Source organism: Theropithecus gelada, chromosome 13 (assembly GCF_003255815.1).
Source record: "Theropithecus gelada isolate Dixy chromosome 13, Tgel_1.0, whole genome shotgun sequence".
Classification (NCBI taxonomy): domain Eukaryota; kingdom Metazoa; phylum Chordata; class Mammalia; order Primates; family Cercopithecidae; genus Theropithecus; species Theropithecus gelada.
This window is the reverse complement of record NC_037681.1, coordinates 5,228,853-5,245,692: the sequence shown is the minus strand read 5'-3', so window position 1 is coordinate 5,245,692 and position 16,840 is coordinate 5,228,853. Positions and strand designations below refer to the sequence as shown.

Genomic DNA, 16,840 nt, shown 5'->3' with positions numbered 1-16,840 from the left:
CCTGCCAGGTAGCTGGGATTACAGGTGCCTGCTACCACAGCCGGCTAATTTTTGTACTTTTAGTAGAGACAGCATTTCACCATCTTGGCCAGGCTGGTCTCGAACCCCTGACCTCAAGTGATCCACCTGCCTCGGCCTCCCAAAGTGCTGTAATTATAGGCATGAACCACCTCACCTGGCCTCTGCTGGGGTCTTAAACACAGATTTCTACAACAAATCTTCCCATTTTGTGTTGCATGCCCATGTTGCACAGAGAACATGAATGTATCAGAGCATGGATCCCAGGGGACGGCAACTGATCTTACCAAAAGACTTTTAAAAAATACTTTCTGTAGACGTGTTGACCCCCACCAAACCAATCCCCCAACACTCAAGAATATTCTCTTGAAAACTAAATAGAGGGGAAATAGAGGAATTAAATAGCTGATAAGGGCCAGGCATGGTGGCTCACACCTGTAATCCCAGCACTTTGTGAGGCCGAGGCAGGTGTATCATGAGGTCAGGAGTTCAAGACCAGCCTGACCAAGATGGTGAAACCCTGTCTCTACTAAAAATACAGAAATCATCTGGGCGTGTTGGCAGGTGCCTGTAATCCCAGCTACTCGGGAGGCTGAGGCAGGAGAATTGCTTGCCCCTGTGAGGCAGCAGAGGTTACAGTGAGCTGAGATCGCACCACTGCACTCCAGCCTAGGCGATAGAGTGAGACTCTCTCTCAAAAAAAAAAAAAAAAAAAAAAAAAGGGCTGATAAGCCCATTGTATTAAGTGAGGGTTGCGGGCTTAAAGGTAGAGCACCCAGCTGAATTTCATGGGTTATCTGCTTGCAGATAGCCTTGGTAGGTTCTGGACTTGATAGGCTCTGCCTTGATTACTGCAGATACAGGGCAGCTGAGGACAAAGACAGAGACAGGACAGTGCTGCTGGGGCAGTCAGATCTTAGAAGGTTCATTCAGAACCAGATGCCAGAACACTAGAGGGAAGGCAGCCATAGGGCGAGGTTAACAAACAGAAAGTATTACATAGGAAACAAAAATCCTGTTGAAACTTAGAAATATTTGAAATATAAAAACAAAAGCAAAAGCCCAAGAAAACAAAACACATGAAAAAACAAACAGAAAAACCCCCCTATTTCTGTAAATAAAATTCCTGAAATGCTGTGATCATATATTTAATATAAGTAACACAGTAGCCCTAAAATGAAAGGTGGGATAAAGTCAAAGGTAGTCTGTCCTAGAAACAGCACCGCTCTAGGAGGGGGGATCTTGAGACTAGAGTTTGCATTCCTTGGGCAAGTCAGTCAACCGTGCCCCAATTCAGCTTCTTCATCAGTGAAATCAAGAATCTCTTCCAGCTTTATGACTCCATAGAAAGGGCAGGAGAGGAGAAGAGAAGGCTTGCTTGCATCTGCCCAATGTCTGGTTCGCAGCGCACAGCCAGAGCAAGGCTGAGAGCCAGAAGAGCTGGCCTTCCAGAGAAGGTCATGTAAACACAAGGTGGGACAGGACGCAAAATATTAATAAATGCAGCCACACTGACCAGGAGGAAACTTTTCAAGCATAGGGCAGAAAACAGAGAGACAGAGAGGGAGCAGGGTACTGGCTTTTGGTATAGACAGCAAACACATGAGAGATCGAGGTAGAAAACCACAATCTCCACAGGCTGCCCTGGATCAGGTCATGCTGTCCCATCCTCTCCACCTGGACAGGGAGAAGCAGGGGTATGACCATGTCTCTCTTCAGGATGTTCAACCAGGAATGCAAAATAAGATTATGTGGATCCCTTACCGGCTGCAGTGGCTCACACCTATAATCCCAGCACTTTGGGAGGCTGAGGCGGGTAGGTCATTTGAGGTCAGGAGTTCAAGACAAGCCTGGCCAACATGGTGGAAACCTGTCTCTACTAAAGATACAAAAATTAGCCAGGCATGGTGGTGCATGCCTGTAGCCCCAGCTACTTGGGAGGCTGAGGCAGGAGAATCACTTGAACCAGGGAGGCAAGGCTGCAGTGAGCTGAGATCAGGCCACTGCACTCCAGCCTGGGCAACAGAGCAAGACTCTGTCTTAAGGGGAAAAAAAAGGTTAGATGGGTCCCGTTCCACCTCCTTTGCATGGGGAAGTTGGGGGAGCAGTACTGTAGGATTTCCTGCCTAACCAGTGACCAGGAGGCCAGCCTGAACCATGTCCCCTGCTTTTTGGGGCGCTGGCTAGGTTCTGAATGTTAGTGTCTCCCCTAAATTTGTATGTTGGAAACCGCATTCCCAAGATGATGGTATTAGGAGGTGGGACATTTAGGAAGTGACGAGATCATGAGTGCAGAGTGCTCACAAATAGGATTAGTGCCCTCAGAAAAGGGGCCCCAGAGAGCTGCCTTGCCCCTGTGAGGACACGGGAACCAGAACTCCGGCCCTTGCCAAACACTTAATCTGTTGGCACATTGATCTTGGACCTCCCAGCCTCCAGAACTGTGAGAAGAACCTTCTATTGTTTATAAGCCACTCAGTTGATGGTATTTTGCTATAGCAGTTTGAAGGGACTAAGCCAGGATTCCAACTTTCCTTTCTGGCCGCCACTGGGAAACAGCTCCTGCTCTGCGGTCGCAGTCTTCCGGGCTCTCCATTCCTTGAGCTCTGAGTGGGCTCAACGAAGTGAAATGTGGAAGAGGAAAAAGGGGTCTGGGGCTTGACCAGACTTGTGTGTCCCAGGACATCTGCAGCGACTGCCTTCAGAAAACCTTCCAGAAAGAATGTGAATCATGCCTTCCGGGAGCTCAGGTCTGAAGCATCTGGTTGTACCACGGCCCTGATGGCAGGGGACTTCAGACTGCTCTGCCGGCCTGGCACTTCCTGATTCGACTTTAGCAAGGCATGCCATGTTCTAGAACCTGACCTCCCATTTAAACTGAGTTTCTCCTTCCCTTGAGCAAGGAGGACAGTGAATCAGAAGGGCTGTAGATCCACTCACTGTATCACTGTGTGTCTATCTACTCACTGGGCGTGCCTGTTCTCACACCCCCGTTGCATTATTTAAAGGGACACTAGTTTATTTGGATGGAGAACTCAGCCCACCCCGTGTCAAGCTTATGAAGCCCATCTCCTGGTCCCCTTCTAGGACTGTCGGGAGGAGGGTGTCGCGTGGGCTCTGAAGTAGAACAGATCTGGGTTTGGGTTTCTGTTCGGCCACTTGTCCCTGGTGACTGAGCCTCAGTCTACTTGGTTGGGAAATGGGACAGTCAGGAGCGAACCTGCCCAGGGTGGGCTTCCAGTCACCCGCACATGTGCGGGGCACGGGCCGCCCATCCCTGCCAGGCCCTGAGGATGCCCGCGCTCGTCCTCGGCGTCGCGCCCGGCCTCCTCGGGGAGCCGCGCGGGTTGGGCGCGCTCCCAGGCGCATTCCTGGCCGGGCAGCCCCTCCTCCCTCGGCCTTAGCCAAGGGGCTGGCGCCTCCCCGCCTCGCCCGGACTGTCTCGTGCGGGCAGCTGCGGACGCTCGTGGCGCGCTGCTCCAGGGCCCGGTGCACGGCGCACCTGGACCTGAGCAAGGGCCGGGCGGCGCCGATCCCCGCGGGACGCATTGCGCTCGGGGGCCTCCTGCCTCCCTCCCTGCCCCAGCCGCCCCGGGGCCGCGCGGCGCCCCGCACCCTGCAGGGGCGGCTGCCGCATCGCTGGGACAAACTCGGCAGGGGAGGCAGACAAAGTTATTTCCCCCTCCCAAGCAGCAAGATTCCGATTGGCAAGATGGTGCCCAGCTCTCCGCGCGCGCTCTTCCTTCTGCTCCTGATCCTCGCCTGCCCCGAGCCGCGGGCTTCCCAGGTCAGTGTCCCCCCCGCCTCTCTCCCCTGTCCCGCGCGCAGGAGAGGCAGCACTAAGGCTGGAGGACCTGGGCTTGCCACTTTCCACTCGGTTGCCTGCGTTGAGAGCTTGGAGCGATGCCTGGGCTGGGGTTCAGTTTTCAGAGAGAGGTGCAGGGTCCCCCATCTGTCATCTCAGATGCATCGCGGGCCGGGCGCCTGGGAGGACCCGGGCTAGGGTGCGAAAGCGTCGGTCCATTGGGTGAGAGGCTCCGCGTGAGAACCGCCGGGAGGAAGAAGATTTCTCAGGGATTTATGAGACATTGGTCTTTCCTGGGTTTCCATGAGAGCTCTGGATCACCCAATTAGCTTAGAAAATGTCCCCGCCCTCCAAACTCCGACGTTTAAATTTCCAACCGAAATATTAGAACACTCACAGGACCTTCTTAGCAGTTTGTGGCATTTCCGAGGCAAAGGTGGCCCGGGAGGTTTCTGAAGCAGTCCCTTCCTGAGCCGGCAAGGCCTTGGATGTGGGACTACATTTTCTTAAACACATATACAACAGGCGGCTTGCTGTTTAATTTTTCTCTTCTTGCCATTGGCATTTGTTCGAATCCCACCGGATTTATTTATTTAATACTTGACCAGATTCGCTTTTATATTAACCACTAGCAACCGATTTTTAAAATTAAGGCGAGAACTTGAATTGCCGAGTCCAGAACCCGCATCCAGCAGAGTAGCCCTGGCCAGCCAGGGTGAGGGGCCCGGCATGGACTGCCAATCCCCTACCCGCACAATGCCAACAGCAGTGGGTAGCGGAGAGCCTGCGCACACTTCCCGAGTGCCTGATGCATCTCAGGCCCCCTGCAGGGTATCTTCCAGTCACTTCATTCCCGGAGCAACCCTGTGAGGTGGGGACTGCTACCCCCATTTTGCAGATAAATGAAACTGAGGCCCAGGGAGGATGGGACGTATTCAAGGTCACACAACCAGAAATGAGCGGAATAAACCCAGTCTCTCTTGTGGGACTCCAAGATTTCTTCCTTGCCTGCAGACACTTGTCCATACTCCCTGGCCCGAGACTGACTTCCCAGGCCAGGCGAGCATGCCCACGGCCACCTAAAAGCCCCTGGGGTGCAGGAAGGGATTCCAGGCAGCAGAATTTGGCTCAGACGAGACTGGTGATGTTAGTGCAGAAGGTGATGAGGCGGCATCACAGGGAGATACTCAGTGACCGGGCAGCAGAGACCCGGTTTGGGGCCACGCTAGACTCACCCAACAGAGCAATGGGGTCTCCTACCAAGTTTGCAGGTTACAGAACAAAATAAAACCCCACTCAGACCTTGAGCCCAACGCCGGAAGCACAGGTGGTTACATCCCTAAGCCGGCTCCCCAGCCTAGGCTGCAAGGAGGCAGCGTGGACAGGATGTGTGATGAGATGCTTGAGAACTAGGCCCTGCCATTGTGTGACCTTTGCTGCTTAGGGAATGAGGCAAACACCTGTCTCGTCTCCCGAGGTTACCCAGAAACCAGGTGAGACCAAAGCACTTGTCACACGTTTGCAGCTGCTGCAGAGGCAAAGTGAGCTCACTCGGACTCTGTACCTGGAGTTTCTGGGTCCAATCCATGTGCTGCTACATCCAGGCTTTCTCAGGTTTCTTATCCTCTAAACCTTACTGTCTTTAGCTGCAAAACACCTGTCTTAGGTGCTTTGTGAGGGGAAAGGGAACAAAAGAGATTGCCCACAGATGTTCATTTAAAAATTCTAGTGAGACTCTCTTTCACCCACAGTCCTATGTGGCCAGGGGTCTCCCCTTCTCCACCCTCACCCCTGTCCGGGCAAGCTTAAAGGGTGAATTACAAAGGAGGCCCCAGGGCCTGGTGCATGCTGGAACAAGCATTACCTGAGTCCTTCCATGCTTTGGGTCTCTGCTCAAACAAGCAATCCTCTGCAGAGACCTTCCAGACCTCTCTCTACTCTAAACAAGTCTTCTCTGCCCCTGGATTTTCTGTCTGGGCCCCCTGAAGGGCTCTGGCATAGTACCGATCGCCATTTGTAATGATATCTTTTGATAGGTTTCAAGTTTATGGTCTGCATTCCCACTATAGGGCCCCAGGGACAGGGAAACACCTGGCCTAAAAGTAGCGTGAGCCCTGGGACTCCTGAACCCACCAGTAAGAGCCGCTGGCTGGTGGAGACTCAGCAAGTTTGGAGAATGAACTGTGCCCACAGGATCATATCTTGCCATGGAGGAGATGGGAGGAGTCAGGTGGGAGGCACTGAGGATAGGCTTCCTCGACCGAGGCCCATTGACACAGCAACTCCAAGGAGCTCTAGATGGAGGCTGCAGTGCTCCTCATGGGGGCAGGCCACAACCCTGTTTGGGGTTCCTGTTTGCTGGCAAATGTGCTTACTTTGTGTATTAGGAGACAGCTCAAGGGTAATATGATGAGCGTGTGTGTGTGTGTGTGTGTGTGTGTCAGTGGATGTATGTGTCTCTGTGTGTAGTTGTGTGCACACACCTTTTTGCGTTGGTACCTGTGGTTGTGTGTGCATGTGTCTGTGAGTGACTGTATGTGTGATGGTAAGTGTATGTGTGTGTGCCTATCTGTACTGTGTGTGTGATTGGGTATGCACATGTCTTTGTGTATTGGTGCCGGTGATTATGTCTGTGTGACTGTGTGTGTGTTACAGGGGAGGGGAGGCTGTGTGCTGCAGGGTCCAGAGCAGCGCTCCTGTGAGGATGGGGTCTCATCTCTCTCCCGCTCTCCTCTGTGGCTATCCACTGTGTCCCTCTTGTCAGCACATCTGTCCCAAGTCACTTTGCAGGGTTTTGTCACTGGCTGATGAAGAGCAGGTGGTCATGGGGAAGGAAGGGAGGTGGAGAAGTGTGGGGTGTGCAGAGAATGACAGCCCTTTTCTGGACACACTGCCCACCCTGTGGCCTTCCCACTGAAAGAGAAACACCTCGTTGGGGAGACCAGAACAAATATCCAACCATCATCTCACCTCACCTTCAGCCCACAGTAGCTCTGGGCGGGCAAGGGGTGCAGGCTGCCAGCCACCTCCTCGTCTGTGTGGGGAGCTGCTATGGTGTTTCCGCAGGCTTCCCTCCCCGATCCTCTCCCTGTGATCAGATGTCACAGGTCTCCAAATTCCACCATGAGAGGTTCATTCTTTTAGTTGCCTCCGCCCATTTGATACATTGCTTTTTATAATTAAGTAAAAATAAATGTTGTTCATGTATAATTTCATGATTTTAACCATGGAACTATATTCTATGTATGGCAACCACCACCACAATCAGGATACAGAATAGTTCTACCGCCCCCAAAACTACATCATGCTGCTCTTTGAAGTCGCACCCTCTACCCACCCCAGCCCTGGCAGCCCTTATCTATTCTTTATCATTACAAGTTTGCCTTCTCCATCATGTCATACAATTTTTTTATTTTATTTTGTTTTAGAGACAGGGTTTTGCCATCTTACCTAGGCTGGTCTCGAGCTCCTGGGCTCAAGCAATGCTCCCATCTCAGCCTTGTAAAGTGCTGGGATTATAGGTGTGAGTCACCGCACCCGGCCTCCACAATGTCATATAAATGGAAAACAGTATATGGCCTTTTGAGTTTAGTTTCTTTAATCTCATTTGCCCTGAGAATATGCGTTGGGCAGTGCTTGTGGCTGCAGCATTTACCCCGAGATAACTTTGTCACAAAATATCTCGCTTTTATTATTTTCACATTGCTCTAGTATATCAACTTTGGAAAAAACAGACATCATTCTATTTATAGAATTCTGTTCTTAGTAGTGGTATTTCCATTTACAAAAGGTAGTAATTCTTGATCGCTGAAAATGTCAAATCCTAGAAAACATAGCACTCCTACGCGTGATATTAACATTGCTTTGGAACAGTTGTTGGCCAAAGATTCAATTGATGCATCCGATTTTTCCAAAATAGAGGATTCTGATGATTCAGACAATGCTGATGTTAGTCCTACTTAGAAATAACTACAAGAACAGTTTTTATATTTAATGTTCACATTGAAAACCATTCAGATTTGCTTCAGCCTCGAAGAGCATGTTTCTGTAAAATTAAATGGGCACTGGCAGTAAGGGGCACTTTTTTTTTTCTAAATGAGAAAACAGTTAGCTTCGTATAATGCATCTAAGAATCACCCAAGCCATAGACTCCTTTTAGTTTTAGTTTTTGTTTTTGTTTTCGTTTTTCATTTTTTTGTTTTTTGTTTTAGTTTTGTTTTTCTGAGACGGAGTCTTGCTCTGTCACCCAGGCTGGAGTGCAGTGGCGTGATCTTGGCTCACTGCCACTTCTGCCTACTGGGTTCAAGTGATTCCCCTGCCTTAGCCTCCCAAGTAACTGAGATTACAGGTGCTCGCCACCACGCCCGGCTAATTTTTGTATTTTTTTTACTAGAGACAGGGTTTCACCGTGTTGGTCAGGCTGGTCTCAAACTCCTGACCTCAGGTGATCCACCCGCCTCGGCTTCCCCAACTGCTGGGATTACAGGTATGAGCCACTGCGCCTGGCCAGGCTCCTTTTTATTGCTGAGTGGGGCTTTGTGGTGTGAGTGTACTCTTGTTTGTTTATCAGGTCACCCACTGAACAACACCCACCCGTGCTGTCATTCCAGTTTTGGGCAATTGTGAATACTTTAGCTGGTATAAGCATTCACATATGCTTTTCATGTGAATGTATTTTCATTTCTTACGAGTAAATACCTGGGAGGGGGATTGCTGGGTCATATGGTAAATGTGTGTTTAACTTTGTAAGAAACTGCCCAACTACATTCCGTATTAGTTTTATCACTTTACATTTATGAAAGAGCTCACTACACTGCATCCTTACCAGCACTTAGAGTTCTCAGATTGATTTGTTTTTCTCCAAGTCATTCTAGTAACTATGTAATAGTACCTCATTGTGGTTTTAATTTCCATTGCCCTAATGACTAATGATGTTGAACATCTCTTCATGTGCTTATTTGCCAAATAGTCTATTGGGCAAAACGTCTGTTCAAGCCTTCTGCCCATTTAAAAATAGGATTGTTTTTTCTTTTTCTTTCTTTTTATTTTTTGAGACGAGGTCTTGCTATGTTGCCCAGGCCAGCAGCATAGCTCAAGTGACCCTCCTGCCTCAGCCTCTGGAGTATTTGGGATTACAGGCGAACCCTGATTGTTTTAAATAAATTTTGAGCACTCTTTATGTATTCTAAATACAAGGCTTTTTTGGATATGTGAGTTATAAATATTTTCTCTCAGTTTGTAGCTTGTCTTAACAGTGCCTTTTGCAGAGCAAATTTTTAAATTTTAATGAAGTTTAGTTTATCAATTTTTTATTTTAATGGATTGTGTTTTGGGTGTCAAGTCTAAGCACTCTTGGCCTAACCTCAGGTCATGAAAATTTGCTTCTAAAATTTTTAGTTTTGCATTTTTATTATAATCCGTGTTGAGTTACTTTTTTCTTTCTTTTTTCTTTTCTGAGATGGAGTCTCGCTCTGTCCCCCAGGCTGGAGTGCAGTGGCCGGATCTCAGCTCACTGCAAGCTCCGCCTCCCGGGTTCACGCCATTCTCCTGCCTCAGCCTCCAGAGTAGCTGGGACTACAGGCGCCCGCCACCTCGCCCGGCTAGTTTTTTGTATTTTTTAGTAGAGACGGGGTTTCACCGTGTTAGCCAGGATGGTCTCGATCTCCTGATCTCGTGATCCGCCTGTCTCGGCCTCCCAAAGTGCTGGGATTACAGGCTTGAGCCACCGCGCCCGGCCGGGTTACTTTTTAAAAATAAGGCGTGAGATTCATGTTGAGGGCCACTTTTTCGTGTGGATATCCAATTGTTCCAACACCATTTGTTGTTGAAAGACTACTGATTCGCAAACTTGCCTTAGCAACTTTGTCAAAAATCAGTTCATCATACATGTATGGGGCAATTTCTGTCAATAACACATTTATCTTGATTACTGTAGCTTTACAGTAAGTCTTAAAATTGAGTAAAGTGAGTCCTCCAACTTTATTATCCCTTTTCAAAATTCCTTTGGCTATTCTAGTTTCTTTGCCTTTCCATTACAATTTCAGAGTCAGTTGTCTACATCTATAAGAAATTCTACTGGGCCGGGCACAGTGGCTCACGCCTGTAATCCCAGCGCTTTGGGAGGGGAAGGTGGCAGACCACCTGAGGTCAGGAGTTCGAGACCAGTCTGGCAAACATGGTAAAACCCCGTCTCTACCAAAAATACATAATTAACAAGGTGTGGTGGCACATGCCTGTAGTCCCAGCTACTCGGGGGGCTGAGGCAGGAGAATTGCTTGAACCTGGGAGGCAGAGGTTGCAGTGAGCCATGAGCTGAGATGGCGCCATGGCACTCCAGCCTGGGCAACAAGAGCGAAACTCTGTCTCAAAAACAACAACAACAACTACTACTGGAATTTTTATTGGAATTGCATTAAATCTATAGATCAATTAGAGGAGAAATGGCATCTTAAATGTATTTAGTCTTCCAAACTGTGAACACAATATATCTTTCTACTTATTTAGATATTCTTTGATTTCTTTCATCAGTACATAGTTTTTTAGTTTTCAACACAAACATGCTGTGTTAGACTTATACCTAATTATTTCATTTTTGAAGCTATTTTAAATAGTTTTTTAAAAAATTCATTTCCAAGTGGATATCCCCAGTATGGAGAAATCCAATGGGCTTTTCTGCGTTGACCTTGTATCTTGTGACCTTGTGGAACTCAATCATTATTTATAGGGAATTAAAAAAAGATACATTTCCTGGGGTTTTTTACATGGACAATCACGTCATCTATGTTATTGGAGCAGTTTTATTTCTTCCTTTTTAATGTATGTGTCATTTATTTATGTATTTAGCCTTTTTACATGGACTAAAATTTCAAGTACAATTTTTAACAGGAGAGCGAACATTCTTGCCTTGTTCTAGAACTTAGGAAGAAAGGATTCCTTTTTTCAACATTAAGTATGGTTCTGGCTGTAGGTTTTTTGTAGGTATCGCTTGTCTGGCTAAGGTTTCCTTCTCGTCCTAGTTTGATCCAATACTTATTATGAATGGACATTGAATTTTTTCACGTGCTTTTTTTTTTCTACTTCACTTGATATGGTCCTGTGGTTTTTCTTTAGTCTGTTAATAAGGTGGATTTTCTGTCTTCTGGAAGACATGGTGTAGAATTGGTGCCAGTTATTCTGGCACCAATGTCTAGTAGAATTTACCAATGAAACCATGTGGGCCTGGAGGCTTCTGGAAAGTTTTAACTATGAATTCAATTTCTTAGATACAGAGCAATTTAGGTTAGCAATTTTTCTTCCCTGGGGTGAGTTTTGGTGGTTTGTATCTTTCAAGAAATTGGTCCATAGCACCTCTCTCTTGAGGCACCTACTTCTAAATACCCTAGGGACCACTCTGCATTTCTACACAATTGATTTCCTTTAATGACACATGGGTGCTTTGTTCCATAATCCACTACAGAGCCAAATAGTTCCCTATGATTAATTTCCTTTCTTGTGTAACTTTTTAATTTTCCTAGAGTTTATTCCCTTTTGCCTCAGTCTGCCGTCTACACAAGCACAATTGTTTCCAGGATCTCTTTCCCAGTCAGTGTTCTGCCAGGGCTCCTTGTCCCTGGAGCCCAGACTCCCCAGGCCTCTCTGCATTCGGCTCCTGCCTTGCTGCTGCCCTCCCTGGGCTCGTGGCCCTGCGGCTACACAGGGGCTTTGGGAGAGAGTCTCTCTGCTATCCTTAGCTGGAGTCTACATTTTTGAGATCACATGTCTTCCTCTTTCTTTGGCTTACTCCCTTATTTTTTTGAACACATCCTTAGGAAAATGATTTTTAACTCATTATTGCTGGGCTTGTCAAATCACTTGCCTACAGTAGATATCACGGTTTTTCTACATGGAAACTTTAAAGCAGCCAACAGTAGCATCATGATCCTAGGTTGTAGGTGGGGGGGTCTTCTGTGGCCAAGAAAGTGGCGGCTGAATCCTACAGTTGGGAGCAAGGCCAGAGGAGGAAGTGAGAGGAGGAAAGCTGACCCGCGCTGTCTCCGACTCACTGCCCGCCAGCTCTCCTCCCCGCTGACTTCCCAGAGAAAACCAAGACCTCGCTCTGGAACAGGACTTAAGACTTATTTCTTGGTCTGAGAAAAAAAAATGAACTGAATGGTGGAAAAACGAAAACAAAAGCTTGCTCCTTCCCGGCCTAGGGTGGCCTGGGAAGTCGCCCCATCAGTGTCAATTTAGCTGCCGATTCGGATCGATTGCCTGGGACTGCCTAGAGTCCAGGTTGAGATGGCTCATCGGTCACTCTAGAGCTTGGCATGAAAGGACACCATGATTGACAGGAGTATCTGCCCTCGTCCTAGCACCAGGAGTGTTCACTAACCCTGAAACAGAAATTTTAATACTAATACATGAGGATGAGCTGTAACAGCAGGGGCTTATGAATCATTCAGATCTATTGATCTGAAATAAATACCTCTGTCTAAAATGAGGTATTTCATAAAACAGATATTTGGTGCCTACAATGGCCCAGGCACTGGGAACAAAACCGACAGTGATCCTGCTTTGATTTTAAGAGAGCAGCTCTGGATCTGAAGTTGGCAGGCCAGGGGAGCAATTTGAGTTGAGCTCAGCTGGTCTGCTGTGCTAGTCAGGGCCAGACTCAGCTCATCTGGACTGGCCTTGCTCGTTTGTCTGTGGTCAGCTGCCAAGTTAGCTGGGGCTGGTTGGTCTAGGGCAGCCCATCTGGTGCATGCAGGCTCTGCTCCATGAGGCCTCTCATCCTCCAGGAGGCTAGCTGGGGCTTTTCTCATGGTGGTTGTGGTGGTGGTGATGGTGGTCATAGAGCACCAAGACTGAGCAGAAGCTCACAGACTTCTTGAGATCCGGCCTTGGAACTGGAGCATGACTTCCACTGCATCCTGTTGGTCAAAGCAAGCGACAAGTCCAGCCCAGATATGAAAAGTGGGAAAACAGACTTCCTTTTCGATTTCAAGTACAACTTTTGAAATCAAGAGAAGAGAGCAGTCTTTTTGCATTTGGTGTTGGCACAGGGAGGAAGATCTGGGGTGATTTTTGCAAATCCTCCATCATAGTGACCCAGAGACTTACTCCCACAGGCACCTGTGTTTAGACAAATGGGTGGAATCAGGGCATGGTGGTGATGGGGAGCAAGAAGATCCCCTGGCATCTTCTGCTTTCTCTAGCAGCCTCCACTTCTCCCCGGCACATTCAAGAATGCGATCTATGTCCTGTCAAGGGCAGCCCTGATTGCAGAGGAGAATGGAAGCCCCCTTGCTCCCTTGGGGTCATTTCTGGCCCTGGGGGCATTGGGCAGTGAGTGTAAAGGGCCCGGTCCACACCATGGCCCACTGGGAAAGCAAACATGGCCAGCCAGTTCAGTGGTTTCTTGGGCTAGCCTGGAGTCTTTCAATCAGGAACGGATGTCCTCCCAGGTCTGCTCACCCTGGGGAATCCTATTTGGCACTAGACTTGATTCCAGGTAGGTCAAGCCAGATGCCTTTGAAGCTGCTTGCCTTCCTTTTGGGTACCAGCCCTTCCTCCATATGCTGGCTCAGACCTGCCTCTCAGCCAGCTGTGCCAGGAGTAGTGTCCATTGTTTGGGCACAGCTGTTGACAAAGGCCTAACTGTGCTGGCCACGCTCCCCTGATCCATAGGGGAAAAGGTTTGTGCAGACCTGGGGCTCCAGGGAAGACTCCTGGGGTGGGTTGAACTTTCTTTATCCTTTCAAACTCCCTGTCAGGACTTCCCATGCTCTTCACTAACTGCCTGAAACCTAAAATAAGGACATGACACACATTTTCGTTAAAGAAAAAATAAGCACCCATAATTTGACTGGACCCAAACCCATCCATTTGTACAAGTCTCAAGTACAATTTGTAACTCAAGTAAGTAAAATGTGTATCTCAAGGAAGTAACCATCTCCCCTCCTGTACGTAGGAAAACGTGTTCCTCTCTGGGCACCAGAATCTCTCAAAGGAGGCAGCTTCGATGGGAAGTGAGACCCAAGGAACTCAGCATGGGGCTGGGTTCCTAAGTACTAAGATCGAGACATGACAGTTTTTCGCATCAAAGACCAGAGGCATGGGGGATGTTGGTGGTGACTGGGAGGGAACTGGAAAGTCCCCAGCCACCCTTGGCGCTGCTTTTGCCATCTGGTTGGCTACTGTCTGAGACAATTCCCCCCCTGCTGGAGATCAGTTGCCTCTGGACCTTAGATGGAAGGGGAGGGTGCTGTGAGCCCTGAAGCAGCCCTTCCCTATGCTTATCCCATCTCTGAAGGAGGGGCTGGGGTCAGAGAGCAAGACCAGCAACTGGTTGCATTGCCCAGAAAGCCTTACTCGCCCTCAGGGAGCTGAGAGCATCAGATGAATCCTGGGCTGATTTGAACACCGAGAGAGGACCACTGAGCTCCAAGAGAGGGGTCTCTGCAGTACTAGAAGAAAAAAAAATGCGTCCAGAGAAGAAGAATCAGACTGCAGTGTAAAAACATACAAACATGTCAGTATCACCTGAATGGGTCAGGATCACTTCAGTGCTCCTGCATTTGAGGCCTTTTCTCTGATTGCATGACCAAAAGAATCTAACTAGTAAGATAATGTGCTCATCCCACAACTATGTCCTGAGAGGCTAGCACAGGAAAGATGCTGTTCTGGGAGACAGCAGGGCCTGAGGCAGCGTAGCAGGTGGTGAAGATTCCCAGGCCTGGCTCGGTCTTGGCTCAGATCCTTCCTGGTTGACTGATGTGGGGCAAGTTCCTGCCCCTTGTGAATCGGTTTCTTCCTCTGAACAGTGGAGATAATAGACATTCCCATCTCATGGGATCATAGTTGAAGAAAATGAATCATATTCAAAGACCAGGTCCATCACAAATGCTCAATACGTGACAGGAGAGAGAAAGATGCAGCTGGCACAGTCCCCACTGCCACTTAGCTCACCAAGCAGGAAGAGAAAAACCAGACAAATTGGAAAAGTATCAGAGGACCAGCAATTGCCTAAGCAGGGTGCTGCATTGGAGGGTGGCCACGAGGCTACTCCAGGTTAAGCAAGCAGGCAGGGGCTGTCTTAGGAGAGGACTTCTAAGTTGAAATGGAAAGACAACTCTAGAGGATTCAACTCTAGGGGACTCAACTCTAGAGGACCTGGGGGCAGATTCCCTGGGCAGAGGACCCAGCCAGTGCTAAGGCCCCGAGGTGGGTATAGCTCGGGGACGTTTGCGGTGAGAGGGCCTGGATCCCGCCGGCAGCGTGGGCAAACGGGAAGGGAAGGATCAAATGACGGTGGTGTGCCTGGGCACATTGTCAGGGTCCTGGGCCTTGGAGTCTTTATTCTTGAAGTAACTAACCTGGATGGTGGTGAAGGCTAAATAAAAAGTAGGGTGTGTTTTCCCATTTTCCTACTCTCTCTAGGGGAAAATCCCAAGGGTTTCTGAGTGGGCTGGCAATGGTGCAACAGTAATTATCCTCTCCTGTACCACAGCAGTCCTGTCCCACCTCCCCTCCCTGCATCCTCACTTGCCTTCGTAAAATCTGTATTTCGCAAAGACAGAGGTCAGAGGCGGGACCGCATCACGCCCCTGCCTACACCCCACAACTACTCTCCTCGCCCCTGAGAATAAAGGGAAGCTCCTCACCATGCAGCTGACAGAATGTATCAGTTTTTCATTGCTGCCTTCTTTGATTCCTTCTTATCTGCTAAACTTCTATATTCTCCCTTCTATATTCATATTGTGTTAAATCCCAAAAGGAAATAGACAAAATGTGCCGCCATTTTTGCTGGTAGGAGGCTGTCAGGTTGTGAGATGTGAGGAGAAGGCTCATGTACCAGGCTTGCGTGCCTAGGAGGGGATTACAGCTTCTGGACGCCATGTGTGTGGACCCCACGCTCCTCGCTTGGCTTGGGCACTGGGGGCCTCAGAGACTTGCTGAAGATAATACCGAGGCTGTGAAAGGCACAACCCAGTCCACAGGTGCAGGCAGCATCTGGACAAAGGTTAGCTGGGTAGCAAGCAGGTGAAATGGGGAAAATGGGTTTGGGTGGTGAGATGAGCAAGAGATTGTCTTTGGCTCATACTTATGCCATTTCTTCACTCCTCATTCACTCACTCACTCATTTCTTCATTCAGATGAGCATCTAGTGTACACTCAGATCCTATTCTCAGTGTCAACGATTCCAAGTTGTCTACAGTTTGCTTTCTGTCCTCAAGAATGCCAAGGGGCCAGGGCAGCGGTGACTGGGAGGGTGACCAAAGGTGGGCACCAAGGCTTTCGAGGGGCTGCTGTGAAGTGAGAGGATGAACGAGGCAGGACTCACGAAGGTTCTCTGTGCACCCCTCTCTAAGGTGAGTCCAGCCATCTTGTCACACCAGGGGCTGGAGAAGGCACGCTGGGTTTTAAATCCCGGATAGGCCACCGTGGCTCAGAGACTTATGCGGCTTCCGCCCCTGTCAAGTGGGTGTTGTAATGGTGCCACGTCCTGGGCTATCACGGGTTCCTGTGTGAAGTGTGGTCACAGTGCCGGCTCTTGGCACCCGCTGTTGTTGTCATCGCTCCCGTGGCTGTTTTAAAAACCAGACTGGAATGGGGCATGGAGCGTAAATGTAGAATTACAGGCAGCCAGCAGGGTTCAAACTCAAAGTACCCTGAGCAACCTGGGGTACAGAGCCCCAAAGGGAGGCTCCAGCTGGAGGGCTGGGGTGGTTAATTTTATGTGTCCATTTAGTTAAGACATGGTTTTCAGATATTTGCTCAAACACCAGTCCAGATGTTGCTGGGAAGTGATTGTTTAGATACGACTAGCATTTAAATCAGCAGCCTTTGAGAAAAGCAGATTCGCCTCCTAATGTGGGTGGCCCTCATGCACAAGACTGAGGTCCCCCCAGGAGGGAGTTCTGCCTCCACACTGCCTTCTGCCTTTGACCTTGAGCTGTAGCATCACCTGCAACTGGCCCTGGGTCTCCAGCCTGCTCCTGCCCTGCGGAGGTTGGACTTGCCAGCCCCCACAACTGT

The 16,840-nt window shown here is 49.0% G+C and overlaps 1 protein-coding gene across 2 annotated transcripts in view; it reads left to right on the top strand.

Moving 5' to 3' along the window:
* Nucleotides 1-3,457: 3,457 nt before the first annotated feature.
* Nucleotides 3,458-16,840, top strand: part of FBLN7 (fibulin 7) — a 48,385-nt gene continuing 35,002 nt past the window's right edge. For both annotated transcript variants that reach the window (XM_025405646.1, XM_025405645.1), the window contains exon 1: nucleotides 3,458-3,805. In XM_025405646.1, coding sequence (XP_025261431.1) covers nucleotides 3,731-3,805 — 75 coding nt within the window. In that variant the 5' untranslated portion in view covers nucleotides 3,458-3,730. The remainder of the gene's footprint in view (nucleotides 3,806-16,840) is intronic.